This window comes from Capra hircus, chromosome 9 (genome assembly GCF_001704415.2).
Source record: "Capra hircus breed San Clemente chromosome 9, ASM170441v1, whole genome shotgun sequence".
In the NCBI taxonomy this organism is placed as follows: domain Eukaryota; kingdom Metazoa; phylum Chordata; class Mammalia; order Artiodactyla; family Bovidae; genus Capra; species Capra hircus.
Genome location: NC_030816.1, coordinates 56,275,087 through 56,291,499, shown reverse-complemented (window position 1 = coordinate 56,291,499; position 16,413 = coordinate 56,275,087). Strand labels below are relative to the sequence as shown.

Genomic DNA, 16,413 nt, shown 5'->3' with positions numbered 1-16,413 from the left:
TAGACATTTAGCACACATCTTATTTATCAGTCTTTCTCCCCATTGTTCTAGAAACTGTGTGGCTTCTGTATGTCTAGACAGTATCAAATATTTAAAAATACTCCCTGTGTGCCATCTCACACCCATTAAGATGGCCACTATTAAAAAAAAAAGCAGGAAATAACAAGTGTTGGCAAAGAAGGATGGTGAAAAAATTAGAAAACCTGTACACTGGTGATGGAAAAGTAATATGGTGCAGCTATTAGGGAAATAGTATAGGGGTTAGTCAAAAAATTATAAATAGAATTGCCAAGTGATCTAGTAATCCCAGTTTTGGGTATATATCCCAAAGAATCAAAAAGTAGGATCTTGAAGAGGTATCTGTACACCCACGTTCATTGTATCACTACTCACAATAGCCAAGAGGTAGAAGCAGCCCAAATGTTCCTTGATGGATGAGTTAGATGAACAAAATGTGGCTTATTCAGAATATAGTGAATGGAGTGTTTTTGAGCATTAAAGAAGGAAGTCTTGTTAATCCTGTAACATGGGTGAACCTAGAGGATATGACAGTCAATGAAATGTTTAGTCACAAAAGACAGTTACTGTGTGAGTCCCTTGTCTGAGGTATTCCCTAGTCAGGCCCATGGAAAAACAGAGTAAAATGGTGGTTACCTGGATTAGGGGGAGGGGATAATGGAAAATTGTTGTTCATTGGGGATAGAGCTTGTTTTGCAAGATGAAAAGTTCTAGAATCTGTTGCACAGCAATGTGATAAACTTAGTTCTGCTAAACTGTACAGTAAACACTGGTTAAGAGGATGAATTTTATGATTTTTTTTTACCACATTAAAAAACGTTACTACCAGTATGCAAACTAGTATGCATCTGCAACTCTGGCAGTGAATAATTAAGACATAAATTCTGCCTTCACGAATGTCCCCACTTAGTCCCAGTTGAGAAGATGAGAAGATTGAGTAATTTGGGTTTTTTTCTTTTTTTTTTACTCTATTAATAAATTTTGACTACTGCTCTATAGGAAGAGTTCAGGTTACTAACAGGGAAGACTTCCTAGGAGGGAATGATGCTTATGCAGAGACCTGAAGTTTGAGTGGTCTTTGGCTGGGCCAAGGGACTTAGGAAGCACACACATAGGGCCCTGAGTAGGAACAGCTGACCGCTTGCAAAATGAAAAGACGTCTCTTGTGGCTAGTGAGGGGAGACCGAGTGTTGATAGGGGTCAGGTTACGTGGGGCTATCTAGGCTGTATATTTATTTATCAAGTCTTGGGAGATCCCCTTTATGCTCAGAAAAATGATGGCATTGATAAGCTGATGCAGTGATATGAGAAAACCAGTTTTGCCTTTACAAAGATCTGAGAGAGTGTGAGCAGGACTGTTCACCCAAAGCACAAAAGGAGCCTCAGTTGAGGTTATGGTAGTGAGAGTAGACAAGCAGATGATTTAAAAGAGATATGGATTGCTTGCTTTTAAGTGTTTAGCTGAGATCATAAAATTGTGATGGCAGCAGAGTACACTGTACTTCTCTAATTGCTCTCTGCAGCCTGGGCATAATAGTGGAGAAATGGGGCATTATGTTGACAGTGGTTATGGTAAGAGGGCAAAAGGTTGAGAAAGCTAGAGATCCTGAAGCATAGGTAATCAAGCTGATTGATTCATAACATCACTGGAAGGAACATAAGCTGAAAACCCATGAAGCTGGAATGGACTGATAGGCTGGGAGAAAATGGCTGGGACCAAGGGATGAAAGCTGTAAGCTGAAGGGCAGGTATGGTGAGAATAAATGGGGAGAATACTTAGGAGAAGAAACGATTGCATCTGAGAATGGAATGATGACTTCTAATGAGGTGGAGAACTCTTGTGTGGTGACAAGACTGAGTGTTCAGCCATGAAAAGGCTTGGCTGAAATCAAAGAGAAACTAAGGTCATTAAAGCAGGATTAAGTTCAGGTTAAGTTTGGAGGGGTTCTCCATAGGGTTCTCATGGACAAGAAAAGCTGTTAAACCAAGAACTCATAATCTCATATTTTTAACTCTATAGTTGCCCACAAAATTAGGCACACACTTTGTTATCTAGACCTTAACTATAGAACAGTGGGAGAATAAACAGTGGGGTGTCCTTTCTGAAATACTTTGCAAAAAATGAATGCACACATGTAACTGGCATTGCTAATATTTAATTATTTCATATATTATCTGGTTTTCCTATGTAACTTTTGTGTTGTATAATTTTTTTATTCCTTTTTGCTTATATAGCTCAAATCCAGTTCTTAAGATATCTGGGCAAGAGAATCTTTATTTTTCCCAATATAAATTTGTATCATGTCCTTCCCCGCCCCCCCCCCCCAACAGAAGCTTATGACTGTTGCACTGACTCAGCTCATGCAGTTTTAACAATGAGATGCTACTGGACATAGGAATTTAAACTACTTTTTTAATGCTGACTATTATCTGTGTTTATGGATGTTTCGGTCACTTATCATTGTAACATATTACAATGAGAAGGGGAGGTAAAGCTGTGGTTATTTGTATGAACACTTTCCAAGGAGAGGAAAGTCTAATCTTTGTTTTAGTGTAGTGCTGTGTCTCTTGTGGTTGGAAGCCTTTCATTTCACTCTTGACTATAAAAATCTATCGTTATTAATGTTAGAACTTTTTAATGTCTGCAGAGAACTCATATAAACTTTATTGTGGAAAATTTGTTAAAAATATGTGAAATCAAGCAATGTGTTATTCTTTTATACACAGAATTCCAAGTCTATATAGTTCTTGTATTCATGTCTAAATGGAACCATCATTAAGAGTTTTGGATTGTCTTTAAAGGGAAAATACTGTCTTGAGTTTTTGATGTTAATAGAATTTGGCATCTGGCCCAGGGATTTTATTGTCATTTTGCTTCCAGCTATATTGAAAGGGGAGCTTGTTTGAAGTGTAGCTGATATCCACAGCTAAATTTATGAAAATTGATTAATGCATTTCTCTGATAGACCATTTCCTCCCCCCACCAAAACTAGAACTAAAAATTCTAGTATTAAACTATTTGTCATATACAAACTGTTCTTTAATAAAATTCTATATTCAATCTGGATACACCTTATAATTACCACAGATAGGAGTTGGAATCACGTTCTCCCAGATGCATAGTGAATATTTCATTGTAGCTTAGAAGGCCTGTAACGTTTCTGTTAACACCAGCATGATGGCAGTGTACTATTAGACTTAATTTAGACAGAGGTATGTACAGTAAAGTAGATCTGCTTCAGTGCTAGAAATTCTTAAAGGAAAATGCAGATTTCAGACAAAATTACTCTTTACCATCTGGTGATATGGTGTGTGTTGGGTTAACTTTAATCTCTCTCACTGGCAGAATTGACAAGCACCAGTTTTTAAGGCATGACTAGCCGTTTTGAAACACTTCTAACTCTGGGATCTAGGTGTTTCTGTTAGAAAATAAATGAGAATCACTTTATTTAACACTTTTCTAAGACTCAGTATTGAAAATCTTATAGGGAAATGACAGACGACTTGGTATTAATCAAAACTGTTCTACAGCCTCAGATTTGTAGTGGATAAGAGAGTGGCAGGGAAAGATTGAAGGCAAGGAGAAAGGGATGTCAGAGGATGAGATGGTTGGATAGCATCACCAACTCAGTGGTCATGAATTTGAGCCAACTCCAGGAGGTAGTGATGGACAGGGAAGCCTGCTGTGCTGCAGTTCATGAGGCTGAAAAGAGTCAAACATAGCTTAGCGACAACAACAACAAGGATTAAGGAGCTTCTCCTAATTAAGGGGCAGAGGACTTAAGTGTGAAAGAAAAGAACGTGTATAGCTATGTGCTGCTTAGTTAAAAAAAAATTTTTTTTTTCTATAACCTTCCAAGGTACGTTTTTGTTTTAACATTTTTGTGTGTGTTAGAGTCCTTTGATAGTCTGGTGAATTCTATGTACTGCTGTTTTTTTTTCTTTTTGTACTCAAGAAGTAGTTTTATTCAGTGGGCTAATTGCCAACTTCAAAATATTTGGTATTCATTACTCATAATTCAGCGTGTTTCACAATTAAAGTTTTAAACACTGAATGAGAGGCTAACATTGACAAATAATTGGGATTTCTTTCCAGTCTACTGCCTCTTTCAATCATAAGACTTATGATTTAAGCTATTAATAATTTTATGTAAAATTGTATATGGGCTGCTTCTCAGAGCAGTTTGAAATGTACGATTATACTAAAGTAACAGGTCTATGAAGGAAACCAGTAAGTAATATTCTAACATATTAATTTAAAAATTGAGATGAAGCCATCATCAATATTTAACCCTTACTGTGATTTCAAAATATTAATTAGCATAAATGATATTTTAAGATCTGCAACTATCCTAATGTGCTGTGGAAAAAGTTTTGATTCCTGTGAGTGACAAAGCTAAGAACACTGATATTAGCCAGAATTTTCCCCTCTACATCCATAACTGATTGTAATGCCAAATTTCAGCTAAAGGTTAATGGAGATAGAGATGTAACACTTTTTCCCCTGATTCATAGACTTTTGATTTCATTAAGGTAATTTTAATAGTACAGACATTCTAGGACCACATTTTAATTTTGATTTACTTGTGTTGGAAGCCTGTGATAGGATTCTGTAAGGAGGCAGGGGTCTGATTTTTTATCTCATCTGGACCGTGACTGCAGAGACTATATTTTTTTTTTAATCCAGTGTCTGATTTATTAACTTTTTATGGGTAGAAATAGTCAGATAAATATTAACTTCTTTAATATATATATAATACATCACCTTTGGAAATAAAAAATTACGTGAAAAGGGATATACACAGAAAGGTGATAGGCCAATTTGATTTTATCATTGCCAGAAAATATCTACGTTAAAAGCATTGGATAAAGTCTCTGCATGTGTCCTTACTCTTCAGGAAACATTTGAATGAATGTTTGAAAAGAAGAACCCCGAGAGGTAGATGATGTGATCTTCATCTTAAAGTTTAGAAAATTGAGGCTTAAAGAAGACGACTAATAAGCCCAAGATCACAGAGTTGGTGGGAGGCCAGAATTTTGCTCTACGTAGTTGTGATTCGAAAATCCATGTGGCGGCCAAATCTTTAAAAAATGCGACTGGTGCACCATAGTCGGTCATGGTGTGTGCACGTGTGTGCATTCCTGTCTTTCTCTGGCTTTTCCCATCTTTTTGCATCTGCTTCTTGATCTACCCAGCAGTTCTCAAGTATCAAAACCAAGAATTTATTATTTCTTTGTTAAAGAGTTTTATGTCTGCTATTTACTTGTAATTGATAATGCAGAGAATAAGTCATGTTAAGGCATTTTGGGGTTTTTTACTTTGTTTTTACTTTGGTTTTTTATGAACTCATGATTCTAGGCAGTAAAATTATATCCCTGTCATCATGATTGAAGGACTCATTGAAGCTAATTATTCAAATAAAAATGAACCTAAGAAAAATAATCTGTAGTCTTTTAAGATGACCATAGCATGAGGAAGGAGGAGGCCAACAAAGGCCAGGTACTCACCTACAGGTATTAGCTCATTATTGACTGGGGGATTTTTGCAGAAACTTAACACTGGTGGCCAGCGATTTGTTGTGTAAGTAAATATTGAACGGTTTCCAGTGAGTAACATTCAGGTAACAGAAGACGTTAATACGTCTCTGGTCAATAATGTGTTAATTTAGTACTTAAACTGGTTGCCTGGAGCTGCCAAGTCCTGTGAAGGATACAGGAAATGGGGGGTCTCTCTTGGCCTTGCAGAGACCTCCTTACTCCTTGTGGGAGTGGAGTTCACAGTGTGGAAGTAGTTGTGGTTAATTGATGGTGAGCAAGGGGCAAACCAGGTTGGTGGATGCAAGGAGTCCACTCTGCTGCCCCTATTTGATCACATGAGGAACTCTCTGCCCACTTAGTCTCTGAATGGGCTCTGAAATAAAGAGAAGCCACTTTGACCTTAATATTGTGCCTGGCAGTATGGTGGAAAGTGGCCCAAGAGTGAGTCGGTTTGATGGTGGCTGGCTGGTGCACTGAAGCTTGTCAGCCATACTCCTAGGTCTGTGGAGCTGGTATTGACTGTCCGCATGCTGTACAGAAACTGTCAGGTTACTTCTCCATGGCTTTGGTGCTTCAGGTGGGAGTGGACGGTGCCACATGGCTGGGGCACAGGGTTACTCCTGGGAGTCCCAGGAGATGGTATTGCTTCCCCCATTTTCCTCTAAGAACAGAGGTGTTTGTTTTATTTTTCTGTTCCATTGGAGGCATCTCTACCAACTGTCACACAGTGAAGCTGGGGATTTGGAAGGGTCTGTTTAGGCCTGGGAGACCAGTCGTTTTTCCTCCCCCTTCTCTTCTCTCTCTGTGCTCGTGTTCTGAGGGATTTTTCCTTTTCAGTTTGGCACCAGTTGTCTCTGATTCAGTTTTTCTCGCTCTGGTGGTTACTTCCTTGGATGAAATGCCACAACACTTTGCGGCCTCCTTCCCTCTTCTCCCCCAGCCGCTCCCCGGGCTGGGCTGGGGACTGAGTGATGTGTTTTCTCATTCTTGTGCCTCATGAGAGCCCACCATTTGTGAGCCAGCTGTTGAGTGGACAGCAGCTGCAGGGCTGGGAAGCTGAATGCCAGGCTGTCTTCTTGGGCAGAATTAGAGCTGCTCCCTGAGACAGCACTGGAGGTACCATGAGGGGGTCCCACAGGCCCTTCACTTCAGCGGGCCGCACAGCTGGGCCACCAGTCCTGTGAGACTTAGCCCAAGCTCTGGTAGCTCTTTGTTGAGAGGGTTGAATATAACCAGTGTTTGAACAGAGCCATGCACACCTTGGATCCTTGCTGCCCTAAGTGTAAGTCCTGAATGGCATAGTAAGACTCATGCTTTTGCTTTCAAAGCATCCTGTTATTACTACTACTTAATACTGTGTAAGATGATGTTCTGTTGTACCCATTCAGTGTATTGTTAAGATTGTAGGTTATAATTTTCTCTATAATGATAAATGTTTTAACTGTTTGCTTTATATATGCAAATAAAATTCTATTAATATTTAAAACACTAATGTTATAATACATTATTTGAGATGCTTTCAAGAACGCATGAAACATTTTTTGTAAAGCCAATTATTTGAATCATTTTAATATATCTCATAAAATGTAATTGTTCTATTAGTGAGGATAAAGTAAACTTTAATAATGACTTGATAAAATAGGAGACATAAAAAATAAACATATAGCATATATAAACATATGTATGTGTGTATATATGTATATATAATTCTTTTTGAATACACCTTTCACCTGTGTATTTGAAAGACAAATATTTAATGTCCTTAAATGATTTGAACCTACTAGTTCAAATTTGGTCGTTTTGCCTTTAAGCTATTACAATGTTGTCCTGGAATCTTATTAAATTTTCTTTAAGTGTGGAAATAAAGGAGAAGGAGAAAGAAGTTCCTTATGATTGTGATTCTTAACTTGGAATGAAGATTTTAAAAGATATTACATGAAGACCAGACAGGAAATACCAGTTCCAGTCTGACCGTGCTTCTCCATGGCCTTGTACAGTGGCAGGGAAAAGCAAAAGTCTAAGGAGGAGTTGGCACTAGGAGTTGAGGTGACTGCGTTTGATTGGGGTATATATGCTGTCAATCAGTGGTTTCCCATTCACATTTTACCCTTCATGAATAAGAGCTCATCATTGTCCTTGACTGAGCTATCATTTCAGTGTCTGCAGGGGCTGTTTGCTCGCTGTTTGCTGTTTGTTCTACTGCAAAATAAAGACTATATGTAGGTATATTATGTCTCCTCATTTGGGTAGTTTTGATTTCACATCCTAGAAAATGAAGCCCAAGAGATCCACCTTAAATTGTTTCAATATTTTATTTATAACACACACATACACTTTCAAAAACAAATCAATACTAAACCTAGTGGAATGCTAATAGCATAGGACTTTGTTAAAATAAGTTTATACTTAAATAAGTATGTGAACTGTCAACTGTTTCATTTTGGACTATGGAGACTGTTTCTTATGGGTTAAGTAACCTTTTTTTCTCCCCTTGCAGAACTGGCTAGACCCTGCAAAAGAAATAAAGAGACAGCTGCGAAGTGAGTATTAGATCATCATACTTTTGAAGTTATTAAGTTAATATTGATGTCTATTTTTGTCTTTAGTAAAATTCATAGGAATGTAAGCTAGAATAAGATAGTGATAGAATGATAGACTCTAGTTTGCTTTCATATCATATAGCAAGTTGCTGCTGCTGCTAAGTCACTTCAGTCGTGTCTGACTCTGTGCGACCCTATAGGCGGCAGCCCACCAGGCTCCCCCATCCCTGGGATCCTCCAGGCAAGGACACTGGAGTGGGTTGCCATTTCCTTCTCCAAGGCATGAAAGTGAAAAGTGAAAGGGAAGTTGCTCAGTCGTGTCCGACTCTACTGCAGCCTACCAGGCTCCTCTGTCCATGGGATTTGCCAGGCAAGTTGAAACTCATATTTTGTAGAATTATGACTATTTATTTTGGTGGTGGTTTAGGGACTCCTCTACCGGTCAAGAGGTTCTAGACCCCTAGTCTTAAATATTTCCTCATAATGTCTACCACTGTGAAACAACACCTGTTCTTTATTTCTGGGGAAAACAATGGAAAGCCACTCTTCTGTAACTTGCCCTTTTTATATAAAATGTACCTAATGTTACCCTTGCTTTGTCTACTTGATTTTGGTAGTGTGTCCAGTTAGTTTCAGAGACGGAAATGGCAACCCACTCCAATATTTTGCCTGGAGAATCCCATGGGCAGAGGAGCCTGGTGGGCTGCTGTCCATGGGGTTGTACAGAGTCTGTCTTGACTGAAGCAGCTTAGCATGCATGCCTGCATTGGAGAAGGAAATGGCAACCCACTCAGTGTTCTTGCTTGGAGGATCCCAGGGACAGAAGAGCCTGGTGGGCTGCCATCTATGGGGTCTGGGGTCGCACAGAGTCGGACACGACTGAAGTGACTTAGCAGCAAGCAGCAGCAGCAAGTTAGTGTAATTGATAAGCCGACCTCTGGCCCCAGAGGCACGTGGATACCCTGTTCCTGGATGTCCTGGAGTGAGGGGTTGAGGAGTGAAGATCATATAGAGCCATCCTTCCAGCCCTCTGAGGTGTTTGCCTTCTCTCCTCCTTGGACCGCTTGTTGTGCTCTGAGTCTGGGTTTGTTCTTGGTCCTGCGTGTCCCTGTCTTCCATTTTCCCGTTTGTGCTGTCGTCTCCCTAAGTGACTGATGTGTCTCTCTCTAACCAGCTTCAGTCCCCTCCCGTGACTGGTTTCGTGATACCTGCCTCAGGAATCATTAGCACCACACAGGAATCTCTGATAGAGGATCTGGCTGCTTCATTTACTTCAGGGTCTGTGAAGGACTGAAGCAGAAAAGGCAGGGAGCCACGAACAGCTGGAATGTTTAACCAAGACAACAGCTTTCTTCCTAGCCCTCTGGATGGTAGGCCCCAGAGTCGTCCAGGGAGAAGCTGCTTCCCTGGGTGCTGGCCTGCAGGGCGCCCTCGGTACTGTTGGTTTCCTTTCCCTTCTTGTTTGTTATTCCCTACGTATTTCTTCCCAGCATTAAAACACTGAAACACATCTCTGCTTTTCCCTTCTATTTCTTTCCATCTACTTTCTGTCTCAGTTTTGACTCTCCACATTTGTTTCCTTCATTCCTTTCTCTCTGTCTCTCAAATTATTGATCATTTGCATAGTTTTCCCTGTCATTTCTTTCCTTTTGTACTCTCCGTTTCCACTCTGAGTGTATAATTTATTTTTTCCCATTTCCTCTCCTTGTATACTCATCTTTCTTTTCATGTTTTAAAAATATCTTTGGTTAGAGTAACTTGCCTGATTTGCTCAGGACTGAGGGCCTGATGGGTTTCTCAGGCTGTGGGGCTTTTAATGTCATCTGGGGTCACCCCATCTTTTGACTATCACCCTTGGCTTTCCATCCATTCCTCTGTCCTGCATTTATCAGCTTGATGTTTTATCCAATTATGTTTGGTCCATAATAGAAAAGGGAGAGAATAAAGAAAAGTAGTAATTAGACATAGATACGTTATGCTTGCATTATGTAAGAAACTGTACCAGAAAGCTTTGGAGCTTTTTTCAGTCCTTTCTACAGTTGTTAAAACTCGGCAAAGTTCATGAATTCACAAAAGATACAGGTGCTTGGTTCTTTGACTTCTATGAAGCTAGACCTGTCAAGTGACCCAGACCATGGACAGAACAGAATAACCTGTGAAACATGATTGATGTTCTTTTGAGTTTGTTTCCTATGGTTTGTTCTGGCTTTTGTTGGATTATTTTTATGTGCTACTCATTTCAGAGTCATGGAGCTATCCTAACTTTCAGAGGGCAAGACTTTCTTGCTGATTATGAATCACAGTCTTACATTTTAATTATTTGTGATGTTTTTTTCCCTTTCTTTTTTCTTTTAAAGAGTTATTTCAGAACTTACCCTTGTGGTTTAGCAAGAGGAATAATAGTAACACATAGGATTTGGCTTTTCCAAACTATTGGAGCTGGTTTCCTGAATGAAATTCTGTACCGTCCTGAGCATGAAAGTAGGCTGAGGAAATGAAGTTTTGCCTCTTTCTTTCTGCTTGTGTTAAAATGGACAAATGAACTGTTTATTCTATCTTAGGCCAGTCTCGGCTATGATTTTTTATTCAGTTAAGAGACAACTAACAGAGGTAAACATTAATCTTTTTTGAGTTCAATTCAGTTCAGTCGCTCAGTTGTGTCTGATTATTTGCGACCCCATGGACTGCAGCATGCCAGGCCTCCCTGTCTATTACCAACTCCTGGAGTTTATTCAACTCATATCCATTGAGTCGGTAATGCCATCCAACCATCTCATCCTTTGTCATCCCTTTCTCCTCCCACCTTCAATCTTTCCCAGCATCAGGGTCTTTTCCAATGAGTCAGTTTTTCACGTCAGGTGGCCAAAGTATTGGAGTTTCAGCATCAGTCCTTCCAATGAATATTCAGGACTGATTTCCTTTAGGATGGACTGGTTGGGTCTCCTTGCAGTCCAAGGGACTCTTAAGAGTCTTCTCCAACACCACAGTTCAAAAGTATCAATTCTTTGGCGCTCATCTTTCTCTGTAGTCCAACTCTCACATCCATACATGACTACTGGAAAAACCATAGCTTTGTTGGCAAAGCAGTGTCTCTGCTTTTTAATAGGCTGTCTAGGTTGGTTGTAGCTCTTCTTTCAAGGAGCAAAGGTCTTTTAATTTCATGACTGCAGTCACCATCTGCAGTGATTTTGGAGCCCAAGAAAATAAAGTCTGTCACTGTTTCCCCATCGATTTGCCATGAAGTGATGGGACCAGATGCCATAGTCTTAGTTTTCTGAATGTTGAGTTTTAACCCAACTTTTTCACTCTCCTCTTTCACTTCCATTAAGAGGCTCTTTAGTTCTTTGCTTTCTGCCTTAAGGGTAATATCATCTGCATATCTCAGGTTATTGATATTTCTCCTGGCAATCTTGATTCCAGCTTGTACTTCATCCATTCCAGTGTTTCTCATGATGTACTCTGCATAGAAGTTAAATAAGCAGGGTGACAATATACAGCCTTGACGTACTTATTTCCCTGTTTGGAACCGGTCTGTTGTTCCATGTCCAGTTCTAGCTGTTGCTTCCTGACCTGCATACAGATTTCTCAAGAGGCAGGTCAGGTGGTAGCAGTCAGGTGGTCTGGTATTCCCATCTCTTGAAGAATTTTCCTGAGTTTATTGTGGTCCACACAGTCAAAGGCTATGGCATAGTCAATAAAGCAGAAGTAGATGTTTTTCTGGAACTCTCTTGCTTTTTCGATGATCCAGCAGATGTTGGGAATTTGATCTCTGGTTCCTTTGCCTTTTTTAAATCCAGTTTGAACTTCTAGAAGTTCATGGTTCACGTACTGTTGAAGACTGGCTTGGAGAATTTTAGTATTACTTCACTAGTGTGTGATATGAGTGCAGTTGTGCTATAGTTTGAACATTCTTTGGCATTGCCTTTCTTTGGGTTACGTGATGGTAAAGAATCAACCTGCGATATAGGAGTCCCAAGTTTGATCTCTGAGTTGGGAAGATCCCCAGGAGAAGGAAATGGCAACCCACTCCATTATTCTTGCCTGGAGAATTCCATGGACCAGAGGAGTCTAGGGGCTACAGCCCATGGGGTCACAAAGAGTTGAACACAACTGAGCAACTAACACTAACTACCAACAACCTATCAGTTCCTGTGTAAAAATTGCCTTAAAATCTTTATTTTCTCAAATGTACACAAATAAGACTATATAGATACATAAGACTATGTGTATGTATCTTAGGCTTGCCTGTATTAATATGTAAACAATCCATAGGTAGACATACAGTTTATGTAGCTAAGTAGAAATGATAATATCAATAGTATATAACTAAACAAAAAATTTAGCATTATTGGTGCATTTTATCAACTTAAAAATTGAAAATAGATCCTGAAATATGTTTCATTAGAAACTTATTCCTGTTGTCTGTTCGGATTAGCATGTACTAGTGTTAATACCTAGAAGACAAGTAAATAAGGATCCATTAAAAAATGATATGATAATCCTGTGATGACTTTGCTTAATTAGGGGTTAAGAATGACCTCAAACAAGTACATATGTATCACGGCCAACCTAGTGCTGCTGACCAAAAAATGGCATGTTTCTTAATACTCAAAATAGTTCCATATCTGTTTTTATGTTTTAAATGTGTAGAGGGAAGCAAAATCTGTTCCTTAAATTCCGTAGGATTGACTTTATTAGTAGAATAATGATGTATTCAGCCCAAACTTAGCAAGGGTGCTACGTGGTGCTGTGTGCTCACAGTAGGCATTCAATAACTATTCATTGACTTTAAAAAATTTATTTTTAATTGGAGGATAGTTGCTTTACAATGTTGTGTTAGTTTCTGCTGTACATCAACATGAATCAGCCATAGGTACACACGTGTCCCTCCCTCGTGAACCTCCCTCACACCCCGTCCCGCCGCTCTAGGTTGCCACAGAAGCACCAGGCTGAGCTCCTTGTGCTCTGCTGCAGTTTCCCATTAGCTACCTGTTATACGCATGATAATACCTGTATCTCAGTGCTGTTTCTTCAGTTTGTCCCACCCGCTCATTTTCCCTGTGTCCGTACGTCTGTTCTCTATGTCTGAGTCTCTGTTCCCGCCCTGCAAATAGGTTCATTGACTTTTGAGTGGGGAAAAAAATCAGTGTGTCTATGGTGAGAAAAGAACAAAATGACCCCTGGAGCAAGAGAACTTTCCTTCAAGTCCAAAGTTAAAGCAACTGTAAAGCTTGCAAATAGTGTATGAAATAACACACAGACACACACCTTTTTTTTGGTTTTTATTTGGAAATACCATGAACTTTGAGTATAACTCTAAATTCAGGCCACTGCAATTATTTTGACCCCTTTTGGCAAATAATACCTGCCCTGTCCCCAGAGTTGTGTGTGTCTGTTTGTTGTTGATTTGTTTTTAAAGCCATCTGAAGCATGATAAATCAAACATTAGTTAAGTGGTAATATAGATAGCAGTGTTTTAACTTTTATTAGTCATTGTGACATGGTTGCTTACTATATTTACTCTTTAGGCACACTACAGCAAAGTATATGTTATATATGCATATTTTTAAGCCTACTTTATAAAACTTGGGAAATACTTTTATTATCTTTAAGTATTATGATGTTTTATCACTGTCTCAAATAGCCCATTAATCATTTCTCGAATGGTTACATTGATCATCTGAAACCCCAACAATGTAGAAATCCTAGATTTCTTTTTGTTTTTAAGTGTGGAGATTTGGCATCTAGAGATCCTGTGGTTAAAACAGATCTTAAGCTATAATGTGAAGGCTATATTAAAATTTTTGCATTCTAGCTCACCATGTAAAGATACCTCATGTGTGAGGCTACCAGTGACCATTTATAAAAAAATGAACCTTATTATTCTTTAATGATGGGTTATTTATGGAAATGAATTTTATTTTTTACTTCAGTTTTGCTTTGTCAGTGATATTTTCTTTAAATTAAAAACCAAAATTCTCCAAACTGATTTATGCTGGGACTGATCTATACTGTATGAACGCCGATTGACCTTTAAGGTTTATCTGTAAATTGTCATTGTGTTGGTCAGATAAATAATCATAATCTTTAATAATCACAGGTCTTCCTTGGCTGTTCAGCTTTAATGTGAAGTTTTATCCTCCTGATCCTTCTCAGTTGACTGAAGATATCACCAGGTACTTTATGTTTATATTAAAAATGATTCTTTACTTACAGCTCTCATTTCTGTGCCCTGGGGGAATGGTAGTAATTTCAGCATTAAAACAAAAATATTTATTCTTGAGTTTTAGAAGTTTCCTGGGAAGTGAATATTCCAAAATACTTTGAAATGTTTCTAGTTTCAAAAATTTTGTTCACTTTTCTTTAATTCCCCACTTATATTCAAGTAATGGATTTTTTTAAAAATTGCAACAATTTTGTTTCCTGTTATCCTGTCAAAAATTACTGGTACTTAATATCTCAAATTTTAATACTAAGATGGTTTTTATTGTGTAACCCATGTGTGCCTGTGTAATAATCTTATATTACAAAGGTGATGCAAAGGCAGAAAAATGAAAAACTTTTTAAAATTTATTTTTGGAAGTCTGTTGAACAATAATTTTTTTTACCCCATCCCCCAACCTGCCCTCCTCCCTGGACAGCCCGGTTTCCCCCTCTACCCTGTCCTGAACCCCATGCCGACAGTGATAGTGAGCTGACTTTCATCCTTAAGAAAATTATGGAGCACTTGTCATTCCTAGAAAATTAAGGAGCACAAGTACTTCGTTTACTATGGGATTATGATAATGATAAACAGAGTCCTTGCGCTGCCTGACAGGAGATTAGGGTGTAGTACAAGTGTAACTGAATTGGGGGATGGCTGATTCCATGTACTGGGCCACGTTCTCCAACTCAACAAGAATCCTGGACCAGAAGCAGCTTGTCTGTTTGAATGCATTGGGTAGAGGCAAGAGGAGGGCAGGGCCGTGACACTCATGCCAGGCAAAAGAATCCACAGGAAGAAGCTGGCAGTCCTGAGGAATGGCAGTCTCTCAACCATCTTCAGGAAGGAGGGAGGATCCTGCCATTTTGTTGGGTGGGGTTGATGATAATCTTTGTAAGTAGTTACATTTAAGAGTAGAAATTGGGTCTTAAAATGTTACCACAAAGAGTTGATAGGAAGATACCCTCCCTCCCCAACCCAGATCCTCACAGAGTATAAAGAACGTGTTTCTGCATGTTATTTAGTAAAAGCCAGTATTTTTTATAACTGTATAATAATCCACTTGGAACCTGGAATGATATAATATTATGATTATGGCTACTAGTTACTGATTCCCAGGTACCATGCCATATGTTTTATTTATATTATCCAATTTTTTGCCCTTACCTTCAAAGGGAAATTGACGTTCTTCCCATTTTACAGACCAGTAGTCAGTCTTAGGCATGTAAATTAATAGCTCTGCCTGACTCTCAAGCTCATGCCCTTTCTACTGTAAACTGAATTAGTTGCCTCTTTGGATGGTGTAAATTGGCAGGGGAAGGCTTCCAGGTATAGACTAATTTGTAATTATTATTAAAGGATCTCAGGAAAAGAAATTAGTATGAAAAGGGTAGAGAGAATAAAGGGTGGGTGACCTTAGCTTTTCTTGCAAATGCTTAAAAACTGCAGCTATTCCTTAAATTTTATTAATCTCTACAACTTTTGAAGGGCATGCTAATTTTGATTAGTTTTAAATCCAAGGAGACTAAGTGATTAGAATTTCACCTGCAGTCACAAAACTCTTTATTGTAATAGTAAAAATACACTGTTGCCAAAGTAGCAGTTCAGAATTTCCATCTATTACTTTGCCCTCCTGATTCAGTTTCTGTAAATAAGTCACAAAATTAGGAATCTGTGGAGGAAGATGGGCTTCTTATTACAGAAGACTTTTTGCTCTGGATTTGAAGAGTGCCATATTGTGTATTTTTTTTTTCAAAGGAATATCGGAATTATGAGTGTTACAATCTGGACTAATTGTTCTCTCTACTTTTTCTTCCCTGTTCTTCACAGATACTTCTTGTGCCTTCAGCTCCGGCAGGACATTGCCTCAGGTCGCCTGCCCTGCTCTTTCGTGACTCACGCCCTCCTGGGATCTTACACGCTGCAGGCTGAACTTGGGGACTATGACCCAGAAGAGCATGCCAGTCATGACCTCAGCGACTTCCAATTTGCCCCCACCCAGACAAAAGAGCTGGAAGAGAAGGTGGCAGAGCTGCATAAGACCCACAGGTCTGTAGACCTGCTTACTGGGGAGACAGTGGCCGTGGTGGGTTCAAATGGCTTCCCTTAGCACTG

At 39.1% G+C, this 16,413-nt stretch overlaps 1 protein-coding gene across 12 annotated transcripts in view; it reads left to right on the top strand.

Annotated features, from left to right (window-relative positions):
- The window catches only part of EPB41L2 (erythrocyte membrane protein band 4.1 like 2), a 212,386-nt gene that overhangs the window by 135,557 nt on the left and 60,416 nt on the right, over positions 1 to 16,413 (top strand). For all 12 annotated transcript variants that reach the window (XM_018053210.1, XM_018053213.1, XM_018053212.1 and 9 more), the window contains exons 5-7: positions 8,054 to 8,096; positions 14,197 to 14,272; positions 16,129 to 16,347. In XM_018053210.1, the coding sequence (XP_017908699.1) occupies positions 8,054 to 8,096; positions 14,197 to 14,272; positions 16,129 to 16,347 (338 nt within the window). The remainder of the gene's footprint in view (positions 1 to 8,053; positions 8,097 to 14,196; positions 14,273 to 16,128; positions 16,348 to 16,413) is intronic.